The sequence below is a fragment of the Sorex fumeus genome, unplaced genomic scaffold (genome assembly GCF_029834395.1).
Source record: "Sorex fumeus unplaced genomic scaffold, SorFum_2.1 ptg000129l, whole genome shotgun sequence".
Lineage (NCBI taxonomy): Eukaryota > Metazoa > Chordata > Mammalia > Eulipotyphla > Soricidae > Sorex > Sorex fumeus.
The window spans coordinates 15,235,969-15,259,915 of record NW_026606186.1 but is presented as its reverse complement, the minus strand read 5'-3'; the positions used below and the strand labels follow the sequence as shown (position 1 = coordinate 15,259,915).

The window sequence follows — 23,947 nt, the reverse complement described above, 5'->3', positions numbered from 1 at the left end:
ATTTACACTGACTTTTCAGTGTAACCTTTCAGTCCTTGAAGGAGTTAATCTTTCTCTTAACTCTGGGTGTTTACTTACTCATGTTACCCCTTCCACTAGAAGCAAACCCATCCTTTTTCTTACTCTGCCTGGATTATTCCTCCTTCTCCTTTAGACTTAGCAGTCACTCCATCAAGAAACATTTCAGAATCTCTCCAGGTTTTCACATGATCCAGAAATGAGTTCAAGCACCTCTGTTGTCCACTTGCTCTGCCCACCACCATCAATTGCGTTTCCATCATTTCTGCTGGACAGAATGTTCCCAGAGAATAGAAAGATTTTCTGTCTTTGGTTATATGCCTGGTGCTGAGCATACCATTAATAAATCCTTGCTGAGTGAATAAATGAAGATGCTCGCACACACGCGCGTGCACACACACATGCACACACACACACACACATCCCTCACCCCAACAGTAAGAAACACTACCCAAGAAAGCAGCTAGAGAGACGATAGGAATTTTTTAATGCATGAAATTCCTGCCAGGTCACTGTGTAGACCGACAGGTAGCAGGAAGAGGCAGGGGTCCTGCGAACTCAATAGGATCTTGGGAAAGAAAAACAAAAAGTCCTAAAGACCCAAGCTTCCTCGCTGCAACATTCCTTGAGGGGAGTGGTGCTTGGGGGAGGGGGTGCTCCTTCCTGATGTCCAAGAGGTGAAAGAGTGTCCATCAGTCCCCACTGGGGCTCCAGGGTAGGAAAGAAGCTGTGCATGGCAGGAGGAAGGATTAAGAGGAAAGGCCGCTTGGTCTCCTGCCTTGGGATTGATCACCATCCATGAGAAAAAGTTTTAAAAAGGAGGGGCTTTGAAAGAGTCAAATAATATCTTAGAAAGAAAAAAATAATAATAAAAGAGATAAGAGGAAGAAAGAAAGTAATCCAGTGATTACAAAGTTCTCTGTTGGCTATCCACAAGAGAGTGTTTGCTTTGGCCTTGCTGGCGGGCCTTGGCGTCTGGCCCCTCCTCAGCTGCCCCCCAGCCCACCCAGGCCCCAGGGTCTGCGAGCATCCTGCACTCCCTCCCTCGGAGGGTCTCTGTGCTCTCGGAGGGCGGTACCTTCCCTCACCGGCCCTTGGACTCTCCGTACGTGTTCCGGGCCATGGATACCATCTTCTCCTCGCAGGTGATTCGGGTGTCCTTGAGGATGCTGTACCACACCATGCCCGCTGGCCGCACCTCCTCACTGCGGCAGAACAGGTAGGGCACGGTGTCCACCCGGCTCTGGATGTGGGCGCTTCGCAGGAGACTGGAACAGTGTCCGCTCACCCTCTCCAGCCGCCGTAGAATCAGGTGGGCCTTCCTGAAAGGGAGGAGGAGACAGCAGTGAGGGGGAAGGTCAGAGCTGGACCAGGCCCAAAGGGTCGGAGTGGAGGCGCAAGGGAATCCACTCAGGCCTTGGAGACACGAGGGGGTCGGGGGCTTCTTGGGGTCTGACCATGTCCAAGTCATCCCTGGACTGCCTGTGGCCTCTCAAACAGCTCTTCAGAAATTCCCTTACAGGTAGTCCTCTCCAAACTGGGCAACAGAGGAGGGAGGTGGGGTAGAAGGTATCAACTTCCATCTAGCACTTCTTTTCCACAGACTGAAATTCTGTGGTTTACAATTGTGTAAAGATGGTTTATCATGGGGGCTGGAGCGATAGTACAGTGGGCAGGGCATTTGCCTTGCACGCGGCCGACCTGGGTTCGATTCCCAACATTCCATATGGTCCCTTGAGCACCGCCAGAAGTAATTCCTGAGTGCAGAGCCAGGAGTAACCCCTGTGCATTGCCGGGTGTGACCCATCCAGTTAAAAAAAAAAAGATGCTTTTCAGGCATATAATTATTCCAATGCTGCACCCACCACAAGTGTACTCAAATCTTTTCCCCGAGGACCCAAACTCCTTTCCTTCTCACCCCTCAATAGCAACCCAATTGTTTTCCCATTATGTTGTCTCTGGATCTTTGATGTTACCTTGCTGTGTATCTTCAAGTCCCATTCTACTTTGCCCTTCTGCCTTGCAGAGTCTGGAGGGTTTTGCTTTTGCCTACCAGATGTTTGGGCTACACTCTGCAGTACTGAGGGGCTATTCCTAGCCCTGTGCTCAGGAGTGACTGCTGGTAGTGCACGGTTATGTGTGGGGGATTGAACAAGATCAGTCATTATATCTTGACTTTGCATTATATCTTGCATTGCCTACCCTGAGTGGGGGGTACTGTGAAGATGGCCAGTACAGCCATTCTCCTCTAACCAGGTAAAAATTATTTAACTGCAAGGATAAACCAAAATGGCTAATTTCTACTTACATGTTGTGTGGACCCATTTGATGGATAGACCCATTTGATGGGTCTACTTTATATACTTTTGAAAATTGTTACTTGAATTTTCTCAACAGCTCTGAGCATACTCACTTTCTTTCCCAATCATTTTTGAAGAGTCTGATCCTCCAAGTCTCAGAAAGGGACAATAAGTGACCTGAATCATGTTCACGTGAATTTGGATCTTCAAGATGTGACCCAAACACCCTCCTAACTGGTTGCTCTTGGAGAGTCCCAATTCTCTCTGACTTTTCTCTCTGTCATCATGGGTTCTTCTCGGTGCTTTCTTTGATTAAAGCCTGAATCCATGTAATACCCCACAAGAGAATTCCTCTGCCTCCTCCTCCCTCAGCTCTATGAGGGTTATGCTGATCTCCCCTTAATCCTCTGGCTATGATTAACTATGAGAAAGACCCAAAAAGTCGGTTTCAGGGGAGGCTCCCCAGAAATGACAGCTGCTCTTATGAAGAATGGCTCAGATGTTTCTGAACTACAGTCACCCTGACACTGGTTAGAGCTTGAGTCTCTGTGCCCTGCGGTGACCGTCAGTAGGAGAATTCCTCCAGCCCATTATCCAACACCACAGGGTCCCCAAGGACCGCTGCTGGCCACAGAGACATTGAGAGCTAGCATGGAGCATGGGGATCCCTTTGTCCAGGGTTTCTCAACAGCAGTGCTTTTGACATGGGGCCCACATGAGTCTTTGTTGGGAGGCTTGTCTTATAGCAAGTTGAGAAGCTTCCCCCAGGGCCTCTGCCCACCAGATGCCCACTGTACTCCCTGCCCCAGTCAGGACAATCAAATTGTCTCCAGACACTGCCGAATGACCTCAGGGAGCCCAATAACCCATTTGAGCACCACTGACTTAGTTTGACCTCCTTCTCAAGTTTAAGATATGGAAATGGAGGCTGATTTAGCAGGGCTGGAGGGAGGCCCTTTGGCCTGGTCACACCCCAATGCAGCCTCTAAGTGCAGTATGCACATTTCCAGGGGCAATCCACTTTTCTCTCTCCGCTAGCTAGTGTATCTTGGAGATGCTCAGGGATTCCAAATATCTCAAAGTGCCTTCTCTTGCTGTTCCCTCGGTGCCCCCATCAGACCCCAGGAGGGCAGGCATTTTTATGACAAAAGACCCCACAAATGGGAGACTGTGTGGGGCACCTGTGTGGTGGTTGGAGGAAGGCCGAGCTTGCGGGTATATGTTTTGTGGGCATGATTTATGAGGTGCCATTCAAAAAGTCCTCTGTATAGTTTACCACTTGGGTGGAATGTTTCCTGAGGTGCCAAGAATTCACAGCTTCGTAATCGCACCAGAGTCGCTGCTGGTGCTGCTGGTGCTACTCAACACACCATTTTTTCTCCGCTTGGGTAGACACCTCCCTGAGAGGAGCCCAGGGAGCTGATTTCTCACACACGCCCCCTCCTCCCTTCCTCCCTCCCTCAGCCCCAATTCTTTGATTTCTTACTCTGTTCCCGAACAGCTCTGCATTTCGGGTAAGTGGTGTCTCTGAGTGTATGGCTCCATTTAAGATACAGGGATCCCAAGATGAGAAAAAGAAGAAGGGAGTGTCTTTGGTTGTTCCTCCAACTCAAGTGAGAGGGCAGGCGAGAGATAGAATGGCAAGTGTGGTGTTTGGCTTGTATGCTGCCAACTTAGGTTAATTTCCTACATAACCCCATAACCTGCCTCCCTACCCCCCACACACACACTTCCTGTGCCATGGTCCTTCAAGTCTGCTGGGTGTGATTCCTGAGTGCTGAACCAGGAGTAGTAAGTCCCAAGTACTACCAGATGCATCCCCCTTCCTCTGTCCCCAAATAAGAATAAAAGTCAAGTGAGAGGGAAGAGATTTTGACTCTTCAGTGCCAAAGATGAAAATGGGATCGTGTACCACAGGAACCATATGTAACAACAAAGCTGGAGGGAGGCCTGGGCACTGTGGGTAAACAGTGAGCACAGGGTGGGATTGGGCCTATCAGAAAGGCTTCCTGCAAGAAGGGGAAGTCATGTTGTGTCTCACCACTGAGTAGGAAGAGTAGGAAGAGACAAGGTCAAAGGCATGACAGGCAGGTTAGAAGAAATCCAGAAAAAGAGCAAGCACAACAATTCTAAGAAGGGGTACCAGGATGCAGAGGAGCAGAGCGGGAAGCTGAAGACTTAGGCAGGAGCATTCCACCAAGTTTCAAAACTGGGCATTGGAGGTAGAGAGGAATGGGGCCCTGCACAGCTCTGGGGTCTGACTGCTCAGGCATATTTAATCCCAGCTCAGGTAGGTACTAGCTCGGTGATAATGAGGCAAATTAAGCAATTCAATCAGTGCACCTCAGTTTCCTTACTTATAAAGTAGACTGATCAATGTATTGGCCATAAAGGTTTGTTTTGGAAAACAAATTTGAAGTATTTATTAATCAATAATCACCAAATAAGATTTTCTATTATTATTGTTTTTAGGGCAAGGGGGAAAGGGTTTATGCCTAGGTTTTATGTAGTATACTGACGGGTACTTACTGTTTACTTGAAAACAGTTTGGCTGCCTGATGGAAAAATGAAGTAGAGTGTAAGGGGAAAAGACTGTCAGGAAGAGGTAGATGTAAGGACACACCCACATCCTGGTATTAAGTGTTTCCCCTGGCACTGAGGGAGCTACTAACTCTTTCTGCTTCCTCATCTAAATAACAAATTAAGTCCATTTCTTAGGGTTAAAGTGAGAGTGAAATAAAATAGCCCTCATAAAACTCGTACAAAAATGCTTGATACATGTTAGAAAGTATCTAACCGATTCAGCCGAAGAGAAGGACTACATGGAGGGCGGGATCCACAGATCCCGAAGGGAAAAAAAAAAACAGGTTCCAAAAAGAGCCGAGATCATCGGGAAGTCCCAGATGGGGTAGGTACCGCATCCCGCCTCCCCCGGATGGAACCCCGGTGACCAGAAGCCTCTACAAGCACAGCTTGAGTATGCGGGAACTAGGACTTTTCCTCAAATCTGCCGGGGCTACAACTCCCAGGTAACCTCAAATTCCGGAAGTCACGCCCACAGCCCGCCCCCCAGCGCCATCTTTACAGCATTCAGCCGAAGAGAAGGACAACATGGAGGGCGGGATCCACAGATCCCGAAGGGAAAAAAAAAAACAGGTTTCAAAAAGAGCCGAGATCATCGGGAAGTCCCAGATGGGGTAGGTATCACATCCCGCCTCCCCCGGATGGAACCCCGGTGACCAGAAGCCTCTACAAGCACAGCTCGAGTATGCAGGAACTAGGACTTTTCCTCAAAACCGCGCAGCCGCTTACGCGGCCGTGCGACGTCTCTCTATATACAAAGTGATCCATGGGAAGTAAACCACCCAACGTTTCTCTCTGAAAATCAGAGTTAAGTTTGGAGCACGGCCACAGCCCCAGAAACACAAGGACTTAATGCATAACCCAGCAGCTTGGAGCAGAAAAGTGAATGGGCTATGCATTAATCCAGGCCATCATGTCTGTCCGGAGGGGAAAGGGTGTTGCCCCATTCGCCCTCTCCTCTCTGGAAAGAAAGATGGCGGCCACATGGGAGCCTTGTGGACAGCAGGCATGAGCCGGGGGAGTGGGGGCGACTAAAACCTCATGGGAAGGGGGGCGCTCCGGTCCGTCCTTCACACCCTACTGAGGTCCCACTAGCGGCTCTCCAGCATGGCCACGACTCCAGAGCACAGAAACCAATTTCTTAACTATCTGACTTTCAGTAGAAATACTTCCAGGGTCAATAAGTAAAATAGCAGAAATCCAAAACCAACATGTAATTCTTGAACTCAGCTGTAGAAAGCAAATCACTTCACAATGCTTTTTCATCATGTCTGATTTGGGGGGGGGGGGGTAAACTCTAAATAATAGTGGTGAATCTTTTATTGAAACAATGAATCTAATGAAAGCAGATAGAGTGTTAACTAGAATTCATCTGCCCCACAGGGACTGGGAGGGGTGGGGGGTGGGGTTTTATTGGGGTTCTTCATGGTAAAAAATAAGTATTGGTAAAGGGAAATGTGTTTGATATTTGCATGACTGAGACCTAAACCTGAAAGCTTTGTAACCTTTCCCACGGTGATTCAATAAATAAATAAATAAATTTAAAAAAAAAGAAAGAATAAAAAAAAAGAAAGTATCTAACCACCTCTCATCATTGTCATCATCATTAAAACCTGAGCTGCACAGGAGGAAGAGAGCAGCATGGAACGCCTTCAAGAGCATTGAAGAAATAGCGAAGAGGACGAAGAACCTATGGCTCTGGGCACATCTCTTCGACTCCACTGTTCTCCCTGCACTAACATACACCTCAGAGACCTGGGCCCTACAGGATGAGAATGCTATTCGGGTCTCCCAAAGAGGAATTGAAAGAGCTATGCTTGGAGTATCACACTTCACTCAAGTTAGAGAAGGACTCCGAGTTCCAACCTCCATCGACGGTCAAGAATCAGGGACGCTGTCTCGTTTGCCAAGGCATTGAAAATCAGATGGACTGGACACACAATGAGATTTGGAGAAGACCGCTGGACTAGAGCTGTTATGGACTGGATTGCATGTGATGTCAAAAGAACGCATGGCTGCCCACCTATGAGATGGTCAGACTTTGTGTTCCTGTAGCAAGCAGACACCATAGGGCTACACTAGCACGCAACAGGGACGAATGGAGATGTTACTGGTGCCCGCTCGAGCAAATCGATGAGTAACAGGATATCAAGTGATCAAGTGATTAAAACCTTTTATGTATTGGTTTAAGCCTTGAGCATCTTGATACATCAGCAATTAGGGATAGGCAGCCAGGCACATGAAGAACATGAAAAGAGCTGTGAGAGTATGTAGTGATCACCTAGTCAACTAGTTTGGAGACTGAGATGCAACCTTTAGTTAGTACTTCAATGAACAAACTTTTTTTTCCCAAGAAGATGGGGAGTACAAGGAAAGCATGCATCCAAAATTAGACTAGAAAGAATATAAACCACCAAATGTTTGAAATGGTCAGAGAAAAACATTTTTTTTAAGGTCAAGAGCCCAATTTTTTTGACAGAAATCAGATCTTTCAGGATCTTCTAAGCCATGATGAAGTATTTTTATTTCTTGGGCAATAGAGGATCACTGTTTTATCCAGACAGCTATAAAAAATTGCCATGAGTACAAAATGAGATTGGAAAGGGCAATCTCTCCAACATGCCTAAACATGATTTTTCTCCAAAGGCAAAGTTACAGTCATTTCCTCATAGACAATCTTAGAACTCAATCGAACCATCCCCTCCCTTTCAGTGGCTAAGGGGACACTCAAGTTTGGAGTCAGAAAATAATTTTCATAAAGGAACACCTTAAGTTAGTAACAAAGACCAAATTAGAATCAGGATGTACTGGTTCTGGAAACACAAATTCCAATCTTTGTCCTCTTCCTTAACAAATGTGGAGCTTGAGAAAGTTCTTCCATGCCACTAGCTCTTAGTTATCAAATCAATAAAATGGGAATGCTGGTAGTGATTGGGGGAAAAGAAACCTGAATAATTTTCTTAGCTCTAATTAGAGTGTAAGACAAAATCAAAGTAGCATATTATAGAAGAAAGAATAGAGGCTGTATAACCCACTGGGAACATAATTCTATCTCCTCTCTGACCTTTGGTTTTTTATTTATAAAATCGAACTGGAGACACATATCTTGTAGGGCAGAATGAATGAAATGACTGTCCTACACACCGAGCACAAGGATTTGTACCCAATGAGCACTAAACAATGTCAGCTTGCTTAATTGTCCTGTTTCTCCATGTCATATACAGCGCCTGGGAACCTTGGCTTGCATTGAGATAGGAAAAAAAATGACCAGGAGAACTCAGAAGTTACTGCCATGAAGAGAACTGGAGGTATTTGAATAAGCTGGGAAACAGGAGGGGGAGTGAGGGTGCAACGGCGAGTGTACTGGGTCGTAAATCGTAGGCAAGCGAGATCTATAAATCAAAGGCTAGGTCAGGCATGCGCCAAGCTTTCCCTGGAGGGAGAAATCACAGGTCAGAACGACCGTTCTTCTCAAGTGCCATAATTGGAAAGGAAATGTTCCCCATTGGAGACAGCACCCAATCAGCTGGGTAGGAAGCAAAAGGTGGAGGGACACCACCCTTATTATGAATAAGTATTTTTTTCATCAGTGTATCAGCATGCCAGACTAGAGACAGATATGGCTTGTGAAGGAGTCAAGGGTTGGACTCAGATGCCCCCTGTGCTGGGAACTGTACAATCTTGGGCCAACCATTCTTATCTCAGAATCACTATTATTCCATTATCTGTGGACACTATATTAGACAGAGATCTTGCTTCTGAGGGCAATTTGGGACAGAGAAAAAGAGTGAGTTAGGAAACATTCCTATTGGACTTTCTCCCTCATTCTTGCCTTTTGGAATTGAGCTTGAGTGTCTGTGTCTGAGGGCAAGACATAGTCATAAAAAATAACAAAGTAGGGGTGGACATGGAGGAGATGACATGCTACTCTAGAAGTGAACAGAGAAAAAGACAGGAAGTAATGAATCATTCACATGGTCCTGGCCAGCCTACATCTGCAGATACCAAATCACTTCTGGTCAGTGGGGCAAATGCAGATAAACTTCAGTCAAATAAGAAGCTAAAAGCTAATGATTGTCTCTGAAGAAGTCTTCTGAATGAGTGGCAGTGGTGGGAGTAGAACCTGTCCCCTGAAGCGAAGATTTAGGCAGGTAGTTATGTAGTTCTAATAACTGAAGATGAGCTTGGGGTGGGGACAGATACAGAGTCAGATCATACTCGTTTTAGCACCTGCTAGAAGCCAGAACCCTACATAGACTCTTCTTCCACATGGTCATCACTGAAATTAGTTTCCTAGTTCAGTTCCCATTGTCAGTTGGTAGACAAGGACCCAGATGGAGCAGAGGGTATGACCAAGGTTAACTGATTATAAGGATAGTATCTCACATCACTGCAAAGCAGTCAAGGGCCATATATGAAATTACTCAAAAACTAGCAGAAGGCATATTTTGAATAGAAAAACAACAACAATAACAATCCTTGTACTTAGAATAAGTGTCTAACCGGTCCTCCTGTACCTCCACTGGTCACCCTCCACACCCACTCACTGGAGATGATCAAATAAGCTATGGTTTATATGACCCAGGGATACCTCTTTTTGGCATCTATCCCCCAAACATAAAAACATTAATTTGATATATACACACCTACATTCATCACAGCACTTAGTACAATAACCAAGATAAATAACTCAAATGCCCAACTACAGATGAATGGATCAGACATTTTGGTATATATTAAAAGTAAAGTAAAAGTAAAGGCCCTCCCATTGATCATCGATTTGCTCGAGCAGGCCCAGTAATGTCTCCATTGAAGACTTTGTTGTTACTGTGTCTGGCATACCGAATACGTCATGGGGAGCTTGCCAGGCTCTGTCGTGCGGCGAGATACTCTCGGTAGCTTGCCAGGCTCTCCGAGAGGGGCGGAGGAATCGAACTCGGGTCGGCCATGTTGGCTGTGTGCAAGGCAAATGCCCTACCGCTGTGCTATCACTCACTCTCTCTCTCTCTCTCTCTATATATATATATATATATAGTGGAATGTGCTGAACATGTAATAAGATTTGGAGATAACCGCTGGACTAGAGCCATTACTGACTGGATTCCATGGGACATCAAAAGATCGCGTGACCACCCACCTACAAGATGGTCAGACTTCTTCATCAAGACCCTGAACTATCAGTTTGAGGCTCTTCGTGTTCCTAGAATGAGCAGATGCCATTTGGGCTAATATTAGCACACAACAGGGATGAATGGAGTTGTTACTGGTGCCCGCTCGGGCAATTCAATGAGTAAAGGGATGTAAAGTGATCAAGTGATAAAATGGAATACTATACAATCTAACAAAGAGAAAATCATGCAACTTGCCATGAAATAGATGGAACTAGGAGGATACCAGATGAATGAAGCCATCCAAAGAGAAAAGGATAGATTCAGAATGATCTCTCTCATATGTGGGACTTAAAGATATATTATAAAGACACACAGCAAGATAGCAAGAAAGGCCCAATGGCAACATAATTGGAGAACTAATCCACAGAACTGAGTTAGGGTTGATGGTAAGGGAGGGGCATTGAGTACCTTGAGGGAGGTAGGTGGGTACCTTGTGATGGGTGTGGTGCTGGAATTATGCTTACAGAAAATCAGAATTAACAGTATCCTAAATCATAGTGTCTCAATCAATTAAAAAAAAAGTTAAAAAAAAATAAGTGATGGTTTAGAAAGTATTTGCTGATCTCTTCCAGTTGCTATAACCAAATACCACAGACTGGGTGGCTTTCAGACAACTGATGGTTTTGGGTTTTTTTCCCCAAGGCTCTGGGAGGTTGGAAGATGAAGATGGGGGTAGAGGCAGATTCAGAAAGGTCCTTGAGGAGGGCTGGCTTGCAGGTTCATAGCTGGCACTTTCTTTTGTGCCCACATATGATGGAAGGTGAAAAAGAGCTCCCTTTATAAGAGAACTGATTCCATTTATAAAATGATCAGTGCTCTTCCACCTCATGATCTAGTCACCTGGCAGGTTTTACACCGTCTAATATGATTGGTTTGTAACATGTGAATGGGGTAGAGGGGATGCACACATTCAGACTAGACCATTGTTTAGCAGTCCTGGTGTTTGGAGTTAATTCTTGTTTCTGTTGGTCTTTAATGTAAAAATTTTAAACACTTCTGGGGCTTTCCAAGTGGTACTGAATAAGCCCTGGGACTATACCCAGTGATATTTGGCCAACCCGACTGGTGGTTCAGTGCAAGGGCTTGAGGATGTGATGCTGACTAGGGCTCGGGGTGCTAGAGAACATTAGGACCACCCAAGGGATGCTCAGGAGTTTATAGGACCACACCTCTCCCATCAGAGGGCACAGTGTTAAAAAATGAAACCTGAGTGAGCATGTACTGTAACTTCTGTACTATCTCCCAGGTTCCTGTTTGTTTTTAATATAACAAGAATTAGGGGTGTTAATCCATAGGGAAATGCAATCTGATGAATGTCTGATGTGCAGTTATCAACCTAAATCTGGGGGAGAGTATCAAGTGTTTCAATTCATTCTGTAAAGCCAAGCAGAAGGTGTCTGGATGCAAACAGCTCAGAGGGCTAATGTGTACACTTTGCATGCAGGAGATCTGGGTTTGATTCCCACTGCAGGGTCCCCCCGATCACCACCAAGAACCCTGGGCATGGAGTAAGCAGTAAATACTCTGTGATGCCTGGAATGACTCCTGAGTTTAGACTCTGAGTGTGTAGACCCTTGAGTGTGTAGACCCTTAGCACTATGATGAATGACCCTCTGTGCACAGAGCTGAGCACCACCCCCTGAGCACTACCAGATTTGTTCCCAGTTACCACCAAACCTGCTTTCACTTTTTTTGTGGCTAAAGTGCTTGCCTTACTCCAGAAGAAAAATTCTTTTTGCATGCTCCCGAAGCACTTGCCTTATTCCAGGAGAAAAATTCTTTCTGCATGCTCCCCAGGTCATGCCCATTATCTTGGGTTACAACCCTTGTAATGGACTGCTGCTCTGAGGTTAGAAGACAGTGTTTCAAACTTGGACTCTTATAAAGGAGTAATCTTAGACAACTTACTTAACTGATTCTCTGTTGCTTAACAGTCAAAACCAGTTGTTCAGGAAATGTAAGGAGAGGGAGACGACTGATTGGGACAAGAATAGGTGTTCACACAATATTTCCCCACCTCCTTTCTGGACAATGCAGCGCCCCCTGTTGCCCAGCTCCTGACTGTGCAAGAAGGAATCAGAAAGGAAAATTAATTTGAACAGAGGAAATACTCAAAGCTCAAACCATAGGGGTTGAAAAAGGGGATGGAATGGTGCAAGAGCATCATGTGGACCTGAGGAAATAACCAAGTCAGAAGCAACACATTTATATAAATTATTGGAGGGTCACAAGGAGGGTAGAAGAAATCCAGTTGCTCTGTAATAGAAGGTGACATAAGCATGTGGTACATTCACATAAGAGCTTGGCTTCATGGTCCTTCAAAAAGACAATATACATAGCGACTATTGGAAAGAGCTCAAAGGACCGAGGCACATGTTTTACTGCAAGTTTGATCCACAGCTCCACACTCATTTCTAGTCCCCAGAACAGTGTCGGATGTGGTGCTGGCGATCCCCAGTCTTGCTAAACCTAAGTAATAGACGCATTGGGCCTCAGTCAACAAGTAAAAGGTAAAGGTAAAGGCCCTCCCATTGATCGTCGATTTGCTCGAGCAGGCCCAGTAACGTCTCCATTGGAGATTTTGTTGTTACTGTGTTTGGCATATCGAATACTCTCAGTAGCTTGCCGGGCTTTCCGAGAGGGGCAGAGGAATCGAACTCGGGTCAGCCATGTTGGCCGCTTGTAAGGCGAACGCCCTACCGCTGTGCTATCGCTCCAGCCCAGTCAACAAGTAGAACTGAGAAATTTCTGGAGGGGACCTAGGTTCTCTGAGCTTCGCTTCTGAGCCCCTGCCCTCCTCCCCATATTTAGATGAATATTCACTGGGAAATTTCACACTGTTATGTGTAAAAATGCAGGTAACAACGTTGTTACAAACAATATATAAAGGCAACTAATGAAACAGGGAATGTTTGTTAAACATAGCAGAGCTGATGAAAATGAAGCTGCATTTGTAGAAACAGACTTCTACCCAAACTTGCCTTAGTTTTCCTAATTATAAGCCTATCTATGTCACATCCAGTCTAGTAACTGGAAATGTCTAAGCACTCAATGATTTTATCTCTGAGGTAAGTTATGTCATTCAGAGGTACACATTTCACTTTTCATTTACACATACTTTTTATCTTCTAGAATGTGTCCCCTGAATGCTATGGAAAGAAATGATTACTTTTATAATGGAATGCAATAAAGGTATTTTTGTCTTTAAAACATGCACATTCATACATATATTATAAGCTAGTTGATGAATATGTATAATAAAGGCATGGTTTTACGGCTTTCTGGTCATTCACCAGAGGTTACTTTCTGAATAAATCCACACTGCATTTGGCCTCAGACCATTCCCCCTAAGCAGAAAAGCTCTTCGTTCAAGTACTAACACCTGGTTACATATTCTTCAACAACAAATCCAAAATGTGATTTGTAAGGTGACCAGTGAAAATGTTTATATTAAGCTTTGTATTCTTGTTCTCTCACAAAAACTTCCAAGAGTTTATTCCTGAATGGATGGAAAGAATGACTTGAATCCCTACCAGTCCTCAAATTATTTCAGTCTGGAACCAACGAAGACTTCCAGGTAATAACAAACTCAGCTTTACAACCACTGAGGAAAATAATCTATGGGACACTCACTCAGAGTTAGTGTCTTTCTTCTTATATGTTCATGCAAAGGCAATTCCAATTATAATAATGCCATTGATTTAATAACAGGCTCTCAGGGGAAGAAAGAATACCACACTGTATGTGTGTATCCACTGTGCACTATCATTACAGACTTCAGAAATGGGGGGAGGGACAACATACATCTGAGATGATAGGACCTGGCCTCAGAACCCTCACTGTGGCTTTGTTTCCAGTGCCCCAGAAGTCCCAAAACAGTTTACCCAGAACACCTAGAGGACAATAACATAATAATAGTCTGAAAGGACGTGCAGGCATCCCGGTCTTGCTCATCTTCACCAGAGATACAGCTACCACAGGACACAGGTTTTGTCAATTCTTTTCAGACAGCAAAGGCATCTTATAGGAAGAAAGATTCTAAGATAGCAATCCTTACATGTATATAACATTCTAAATCAATGTGACCACATTATCTCAAATTTTAAAAGAGGAATATTTGTTTTGTTCCATTTTCAAATCAACACAAATAAAGCAATTTACAGCCCACTCCAGAAATAAAACATTTTTTAAAGTGTGTGTTTTGGGGGTGAGGGGGATGGGGGCAGGACAGAAAATAAAGATCCAAGCTAAACCCAGCTCATGATGATTTCTGTGTTCTATTAGCAATGTCTGCCATGGAAGCAAGTGGGGCTGACATCGTAAATATGCCATTCCTCGTCTAGACAGATCAATTCTACTGAAACAAAATCTCTTCAAGGGCTTGCTCTCTTCTCCCTACTCTATAATTTTAGCCAAAAATAACTGAGAGGATTTAGAAGCCCAAGAGTGGTCAAGGATGTTCTGACTTGAGCAAGTTCTGGCCCCTGGCCACCCATGAGCTCAGTTTTTCAAGTCTCCTAATAGGAACCGTATGGCTGGGACAGCTGGGTGTCAGCAGGCCATCCCTGAGCAGCTGTTTGCAGTAACCTGTGGTTGCCATGGGAACCAGGCTATGGAGGACACTGGCCTGAGAGATTTACTAGGCAGAGGTAAGAGACACCCTTTTGTCCCTAAGTTTTATGGGAGGATGTAAACTTTATTATTAGATCCATGGAGGAGTAGAGAACATTTTAGGGCTTTGGTGATTACAAATCAAGAAAATCATAATGAGTTCACTCCATGATATCAGGGTTCTCCTGAGGGAAACTCCTATCGCCCTAGCCTCCCTACCCTACGAGCCTAGGGAATAGAAAGTGCTGGCTTAGAAGTAAAATGTGATTCCAGGAGACCCTCTTCATTGGTCACTAAGATCTTCAGGGCTTCTTGCTTCCTTGACTTCCCAGTGGCAAGAGATTTTGGGAGTCCAGCTCCTTTATCTAACAAATGAGGCACAGAATGGGTGCAGGGGGAAGGGCAGAGTTTGTCTAAAGTTATCAAGAAGGTGGAAGGTGAAACTGTGACATGAACTCCAGGCCTCTGGCTCCAGGAAGTGTCCCGCTCTCTCTCCTTTACATACTGATGTTCTGAAAACTTGTGAATGCCTGAGGGGCCTGGCACAGTCACCCCAATTGTTGCTCTGCTTGCTTTGAACTCTATTGTGAATAAGTATAGTTTAGCCTGTATGAAAAATGTAGGGAGGCCTTAAAAAAATAAATAAATAAATAAATAGAGCTTTTATGTGGCCCAGCAATTCCACTTTTTGGCATCTATCCCAAGAACACCAAACATAAATTCAAGAGATGCATGCATAACTATATTCATTGTAGTGCTTAGTAAAGTAGCTAGAATGTGGAAGAACTCCAGTGTCAAATGATAGGTGAATGGATACAAAAATTGTGGTACATATACACAATGGAGTACTATGCAGCTGTAAAAGATGAAATCCTGCAGTTTACTACAATTTGGATGGAACTGGAGAGCACCATGTTAAGTGAAGTAAGTCAGAAAGAAGGAAAAATACCGGATGGTCTTACTCACCTACAGTATAAAATAAAGGATTAGGAAGTATGAAATGAAGACAACCAACCCCTTCACCATGAATTACAAAAATAAGGTTACCAAACAGGGTGTGGGAGGGTTTGGAGGAAATGAAGAGGTAGATTAGAGGTGACATAGGGACAGTGGTGAAAGGTATTGGGCACTTTGGTGGTGGTGAGATATGGTGACTATACATCAAGACCATACATGTTTACACTAATGGAAACACGCTGTCTTAACTATAACAATAAAGAAGTAAAATCCCCATTGTAAATAATGCTGTGATGAATGCAGGTGGCTTATATCTTTGAGGATTAATGTTTTATATTCCTGGGTATATGCCCAGAGGGAAATCTCTGAGGTATGTAGAAGTTCTATTATTATTTTTCTGCATGCTAAGTAAAATGAGTCAGAAAGATAAAAAAACAAATACTGGAATCATTTCACTCATAAACAGAGTATAAAGAAACAGAGCAAGGGATGAGATGTTATATAATGGAAATAAATTCTGAGATAAGATCAGTAAAACTGTGAGCTGAGGATTCCAAGGGTGTGGCTGGGGAGTGAGAAGGGGCCCTGGGATAATTGTGGGGGATCCTGCCACTCTGGTGGGGGCATGATGTAGCAAGGTTGCAAGTATAAAACAATATCAACATGTTCTTAGACTATAATACCTCAATACAAATGTATTTGGAATAAAAATAAACCAGAGAATTGATACTCTGGTGATAGATGTGGGGAAGCAGTAATATCAATAGTAGCATGGCACTGTAGCACTGTTGTCCCGTTGTTCATTGATTTGAGGTGGCACCAGTAATGTCTCCACTGGAGACTTGTTGTTACTGTTTTTGGAATACCAAACACACCATGGGGAGTATGGGCGGGATATTCTTGGTAGCTTGCCGGGCTCCCCAAGAGGAACGAAGGAATTGATCCCGGGTTGGCTGTGTGCAAAGCAAACACCCTGCCCACTCTGCTATCACTCCAGTCCAGTATCAATAGTATATCATGAAACAATAATATAACAGTATTGTAAATTACAGTACCTGACTTTAAAAAAACAGAACTGGAGAAAAGAAATTAAAAAAATAAATCACTACACTTGACTTTTGGGAGGAAGAACAAAGTGCTATACAGGATTTCCAAGAGTCATGATCTGAAACTCTCCAGACTTGTTTTCTTTCTTTCCTTCTTCACCTTCCAGTTACTCACTACTCCCACCCTCTCTTCTCTTTCCAATGATTGTTCCTTGGCATGAGAGCACCCTACTCTTTTCACTTTAGCTTTTGGATAAAAGAATAAACTGCACTCTCTTTACATGGGTTTCTTCCTTGAGCTCCAGGTCTGCAGCTAGAACCCGAAGGCTCAATTTGTGCTTCTGGGACTAAGGACATGGTATCAGTCACGAACTAGTCAGAAAGGTAGAACTCTGGTATTTTAGACCATGAAGTCAATGGGAATTTGAACCAGACCCCTGGGTGATTCCCTCACACATTAAAATTGAAGAAGTACTACTCTAAGACACACTGCCTACTGTCCTCTTTTACAATACGTTCCTTATAACATGCTTTACAGCAGCTATCTGGTGATTTGTGTTCAGTTCACAAGATGCTGACCCTGGTAAAGGCAAGCATCTATCTTCTTCACTTGTCTTCTTCAAGCTACACCCCAGGGCCTGGACTATAGCATGCACAGTCAATGAAGAAATCATTCAATAAATGACTGAACCAAGATCTCCTTTGATATTTGCAAGGGAAAGTGAATTCTTAGAAGGTTCTTTTGGGCCAGAAAAGGCATGGGGTTTAAGAAATTCAGTTGTTTCCAATTGTGCTTTATAGATGCCTGACAATTCCATGAGTTCCAAAGGACTCTTCATGTTGGGGTGGGAGTAGAGAACAGCTGATGAGGAGAACCAGAAAGTGAGGCTCCAGGCCATCCACTCCAGCTTCTACCAGACCAACTCTGTATTCATATGACCTGCACATTTACTCAAGCTCCCATCCCCCACCCATGCTTTCTCTTATCCAATCATCTGGTTCTTCAATCAGCACTTATTTATTTACCACCTACTACCAAGAATCAATAGGACATAAAGGTCATAGTTCTACTTACATACACTGAGATAATCAGCCAAGCAATATACAGTATTGCCTTATATTGGCACAATGCAAAGAATAAAAATATGAGACTATGATAAGAAGAACGAACATATTAAGAAGATCCTTTGGGGAGACTGATTCTAAATAAATCCAGAAGCTCTATGTATATCTCCCCATTTCCCGCCCCCCCCCCCCCCACACACACACATTATATCTTATAGCTGATGAGACGAAGGGCCAGAGAAGGCCGGAGAGGACCAGAGCACAATGTTGCACAGTAAGTTCATTGGCAATGTCGGGAGGGGTTTATGGTACAGCTGCCTGTGTTCCTGCTGGCATTCCAGTATGGAATACTGGAGAAATCTCAGATCCCCTCCAGACATGAAAAGGACCAAAGAAAGAGGAAGCTGGATGACATGACTAGGGGTTAGCAGACAAGTGGCTGGTAACTGGTTGGCCGAAGGTTAGCAGGTTATCTCAGTCCAATACAGAGTAGGCTGTCCTGCCTCTGTGGGAGGCCGTGCAATCTATCAGGAAAATTTATGTCCTGCGGAGTCATGAAGGATACCAGAAAGTTGTAAAGACAAAGGCAGGAGGGGTGCTCTGGTTTAGCTTCCACCCGAACTCCCTGAGCCTTGTGGGAAAGCCCAATAAAGTGGAATGTCTTTTTTGCATCCACAGTCAAGATGGCAGCCAAGATGACTCAGCAGCAGCTTTCATCTGGGCTCTGCGCTTCTCTCTTCCCTCTTAGAGCTTTTATCTGCTGAACCTTCTTTTCGTGGGAAAGGGAGATAGTTGCCATCCAGGGTCCGACACAACAGATAAGGCATATCCCAGGGAGAGATCTGTTTTATCCCTTGACCAGGCTCTCAACTCTTCCTGAGAGGGCCTCAAATTCTTATAGGGTGATTACAAGAGTTATGAGGGCTCCAGGTAGCTCAGTGTAGAACCAACCATCAAGCAACTCCAGGCAGCTCATTTAACACCAACAGAACTTCAAATCCTTTACTACCCATAAAAGAGCAGGGCATACCCTATTTTATCCAGCTTATCAGGCAAGGTTAAAGATTTTTAAAATATAACATGCAGTCTACAAGTATTTCAGGAAGGCATGAAATTCTCCCCATTGCCACTGTTATTCCCCGGCCCTACACACCTCACTATCTCCTCTGTGTTATTAGCACAACAGTCTCCAGGATCTCTCTGCCTCCCTCTTGTCTTGACCACCCTCTCTCCACCCCCCTTTACCCCGCCCCTCCACCTAGTTCATGCTTTCAGCTGTAGTAAGAGGGATCTTTCTCCCTTGAAGATCTGATAATATCATTCCCTTGTGAAAAATACTTGAAAAGCTTCCCATTACCCTAGGGAGATAATCCAAACTCTTTAACCCTACTTAAAGGGCAGTCAGGGCTGGCCCCTGCTGACCTCTTCCTTCTTATCCTTCTTATCTTCACCATTCCTGCTGTCACACACTTTGCTTCAACTACACGGAAATTCTTTCCATTTCTACACACACCACGCTTACCAAAGGGTAGAAGGAGTTTCCCCCAGGGGGTGGGGTGGGGTCGGGGGTGGAAGTGGTGCAGGGGAAAAGAGATTTTAGGTGGTCTTCAGGATGATCACAGACTCACTTGGTATTAAACAATAACAGATTCCCTAATCCATTCTCTTCCTCCCTGCAGATTACTTAAAAACAAAGAAAGTTTTGTTTAGGGACTTTGTCTTGACTGCTTTGATAATGCTAAGAAGGCTTAAGTGTTTTGAAGGTGCTATTGTCCTCTGTTTGTTTGCTTTCTGCCTTGGTATTGAACATTTAGTTTTATTCAGGGTCAGTAGTATACTTTTGCCTTTACTAGATGACCCTGTGTTTATTTTTCAATTATGTTTTCAAGAAGTGGTTCTAAGAAAGATAAAATGCACATGTATAGTGATAGGGGAAAATATCATAAAGGAAGTGGACAGAGGACCAATAGGAAAGGGAAATTCTGCTCAGAAGTAGTATTTTACCCACTGAACATTTCCCAAGCTAGTCTCTCAGTCCTAAAACCACCAAGGCTTTTCTTCCTTCATTTTTTTGAGTCCTACTCACCGGTTAGATCTCAGTTTCTGCCTTTAAGGATACCTCAGAGATCTTCCTTAGACAAGGTGCCTAGGTCTCACCTTTCTAAAATATCCCATTCTTCTGCTCTCATATCGTTATCACTCCTGTTCATTGCAATTGCTTAATTACCTGCAGTTGTATTCCATATGTGAGTATGGACCACTTCTACTATTGGTTAGCAACAAACAAAGGAAAGGGGCTACTTGTTCTGAATGAGCAAATGGATGAATGAATACTGTTGTTATGGCAAGGCCTGAGGTAACTTGGCATGTCGTACACTACTTTCAGAAAATTCAAAAGATTATGGCAGTATCTTAGTTATGCTTAAATCCTCCATGGCACTAGCACCAGGGGCATCTGTTTCTAATGACACATCCACGTGTTCTAGACTGCAGTTGAACCTCCCTTCTGGCACAAAGCCAGCTGCAAATCAACAACAGACTTTACTCCAGACTCAAGATTTCTTCTGGAAAAGGGCAAGAGCTCTGAAAGAGGGGGCTGCTGCTCTGCCACTGTGCTTTCCTCACGTTGGTTCAAAAACATCTTCTCAAGGGCCCTACAGTTCCCTTCTCTACAATTCAAGGTAGAAAGTGGGTAAAGGGAATGACTGAGTAAACTTGCACTAATATCTCTTTCCTGTCTGTCTTTCCAGGAGCTAAAAATCTCCAAATTCCTTCTTCCTTCCCAGTGCCCCTATCCCTTTTTTCTCTGATAGAGTTTGTGGGGAAAGAGTCCACTGAGGCTAAATGGCAGCCAGAAGAATAATCCACCAGCAACCCCACGCTCACACCCACACCTACCCACCATCACATTCATATGCTCCTACCTGGGCCCCAGCTCATCTTCACTCCTCCAGACAAAGTCTCCAAACTTCTCATAGTGTGAGTTGTAGTGGTGCTGGACACGGAACAGCATGGAGGCAGAGACCTCCATCAGTGTGTTGTAGGCAGTCTGTTGTTCCTTTCCACTTGTGTACCCATTGTAAAGGTTGTAGATCTTGTCAGCAATCTCTGAGGGGGAAGGAATGAGGTGCACATCGTTAGGAGCACTGGAAGCCAGAAAGGGAGCATGCTTTTCAGTAAGGAAGGGCATAGTACAGCAGGAGTTCACGCATTTGGTCTTTGGGGTGACATAGCCCTTCATTCCATCCCAAATGTGATGAGGACTTCCTGGGCTCCATTTCTTTACTAATAGACTAACAGTAATTAATTATGCCTACTCTTTTCAGCACTTTTGGAGAACTAAATTAAAAAGTGGATGTTAGAAAGCATTTCTATTCGGAGTTAAATTTTTCATATAATGATGAGTGCCCATGATTGAACAGAAAATTTCAAACAAGTGCAAGAGCACAAGAAACTAGCCTTGGGCTCATCTCAACAGTCTCTCTGTCTTTTCTTCCTGCAATGTCTCCAACATTCTATGATCAGATCTGATAGTTTTCTATTCAAAATTCTTTCACAGGGAAATTCAAACTCTTCTTACCATTTATGGTCATTTCTCTCCCTTTGGCGTTCTTACTAATTGATAGAACTTTTACCACGGGACATTCACTTGAGTATAAGGCACATTCTTTCCTCTGTGAAAGCTCTGACCAAATACTGTATGTCCTCAAGTCACTACTAACAATGGTTGCCTCTAATAGGAATCAGGATGTGAAGAATATTTATTTTGTAGTGTTTTCTACTTTGATTTTCATTTTTCTGGCTTTGTTTTTGGATAAAACCCATATGTTCTCATATGCTCAGGTCTTACTCCTGGCTTTGTGCTCAGAGACCACTTCTAGAGGTACTCGGGGGGCTGTATGTGGTACCAGGTATTGAGCATGGGCTGGTAATATACAAGGCAAGTGACTTATTTGCTGTTCTCTCTTGTCAGCCCCTCCTTACTTATTTTTTAACCATCCTTTAATTACCATGGCTTTGGTATTCAATAGTTTCAATAGTTCAGTATTGTCCTTGGTGTGGTAGAAAACAAAATATACATGTGTCATCTAGCTGACTGTTGAGTCTATTATAGTAACATTATTTTTTTAAATTTGTTGCTTTTAAAAATTTTATATATTTTTCATTGAATCACCGCAAGATACAGTTACAAAGCTTTCATGACTGAATTTCAGTCATACAATGATTGAACACCTATCCCTCTACAAGTGTACATTTTCTACCACCAATGTCCCCAGTACCCCTCCCACCACCCCTTCCCCATACCACCCCCACCTCTGTGGCAGGCAATAGAAATGTCTTTATCCCTCATTCTTAGATAAGAACTTATAAAAGGTGGGGAACAAGTCCCTTCTGCAATGCTGGGTTCTTTGAAAGCATTTGTCCAAACTTGAAGAGAACCATGTTGGACTCACAAGCATTTTTCGCTAGATCTGAGGATGAAATTTCTGCCTCTACATTACCCATATTCATGTATGGTGGAACTCATTAAATTATTTCAGTTTTTTCAAGGGCTTAGCCTCATATTTACAATTCATGAACTAGACCTAGCAAGATGATATAACATGCTAACTTCCACCACAGTCACCGGCAGAAGATCTCTAGGCCTCAGAATATAAAGCCTAGGTAGGATGAATGGGAAAATGTGCTGTGATCAGCTAGTGAGGTCTGTCAGGGAAGCAGCAAAGTGAAGGTGTCTTGGTGCCATGAGTTTGCCAGCTCTAGTATAAGACTGCAGTAGAAGAAAGTGTTCTCTATGAAAGAAAAACTAAGACACTAGATATAGTCTGGGCCTTTGACCTGCACTACCCCCACATACACACTACCCCATGCCTCTAAATGTACATAAACAACTTCAAAAAGAAAGGAGCAGATGTTTACACTAGCAATGATACTGCTAGTCAATCACAGTTTTCATCATGACTTGGATGAATTGAGCCCCAGATTCTTACCACTCATAGAGTATCTTTTCTTTTGTTTCTCTGTGCCAATATGAATGGTGGGGGGAGGGGGACGGTTGGAAAGGGGTAGTGATTTAGTGCAAGTTGGGTGCAGACTCTATAAACAAGAACAGGATAATTACCTAGTAAGCACTAGAGAAGTCACCTACCTTCTGCCTTGTTGTCATCCACTAGTGGACAGGCTGTCCTTAAGGTCACCGTACTGAGCTCCGAGTGCCTCCCCCGTGTATCCACAGCATACAGAGTGAATCTATGGCACAGAGAGGAAACAAAGTACTGGATATAGACTTCACAGCAGGCCATAAGGGTTGCAAGGAGCAACATAAGGTAATAGCACAGGAGGAGTGGTTAGACATCAGGGATGCTTAGGCTGCAAAGAAAAAGCATTTGGTTCTTCTCAGAGAAGGAAAGAAATCAAGAAGAAAGGGAAAAGAAAAAGATTAAGTAATGAGTGAATAGGGTTGAGGGCTTCAGTTATACCATTGGGAGAATAGTACAGCAATGTATCCAAAACACAGACTCAACAATAATGAAAACATTAGATCTGAGTTGTAACCACTAGGACTTTGTAATGGCCTGTCAAAGTGATAGGTGGGGGATGGGGGGGTGGAATATGGGAACAGTGGTGTAGAAAAACGGACACTCGTGATGGTATCTGTGTGGAATATTATATGCCTAAAACTCAACAATCAATAACTTTGTAAATCATGACTCCTTAAATAAAAAATTATTTTAAAAAATGGTCCTCATACTGAATATTGCTAAACATCTTGCTGAGACCTTGGCATTAACCTCTTACTTTATAAGAAAGTTGAAAAAGCAGGAGTTTCCATAACATGTATTTTTCACCAGTGAGGAAATTGAGTTTGAGATTGTATAGTTTTCCATAATTTCCCAGGAACTGTTGCGAAGAGAAGTCCAAGTCCAGGAATTCAGAAGAGAACCCTGATGCTATCCCATATGACTGGGTATACTCATTTATATGTCCATTAGTCATTTTGAAAATATGTTACAAGTTACAAGGCATTGATTATGTTTCAGAAATTATTTTAGGTGCTAAAGTTAAAAGAAAAGCAAAAGGGCAAGGTCTCCTGATTGCATAAGGTTACTCAAGAAAAGCAAAAAACAAATTAACAAATTAAATCACAGACAGTGTGATGTAATATATAACAGATTGTGTGAAAATGACCAAGGTG

General features: G+C 43.7%; 1 protein-coding gene across 4 annotated transcripts in view; it reads right to left on the bottom strand.

Moving 5' to 3' along the window:
• Positions 1-482: 482 nt before the first annotated feature.
• The window catches only part of ASTN2 (astrotactin 2), a 1,072,177-nt gene continuing 1,048,712 nt past the window's right edge, over positions 483-23,947 (bottom strand). For all 4 annotated transcript variants that reach the window (XM_056138490.1, XM_056138491.1, XM_056138492.1 and 1 more), the window contains 3 exons: positions 22,901-23,001; positions 20,676-20,859; positions 483-1,340 (listed from right to left, as the gene is read on the bottom strand). In XM_056138490.1, the coding sequence (XP_055994465.1) occupies positions 1,103-1,340; positions 20,676-20,859; positions 22,901-23,001 (523 nt within the window). In that variant the 3' untranslated portion in view covers positions 483-1,102. The remainder of the gene's footprint in view (positions 1,341-20,675; positions 20,860-22,900; positions 23,002-23,947) is intronic.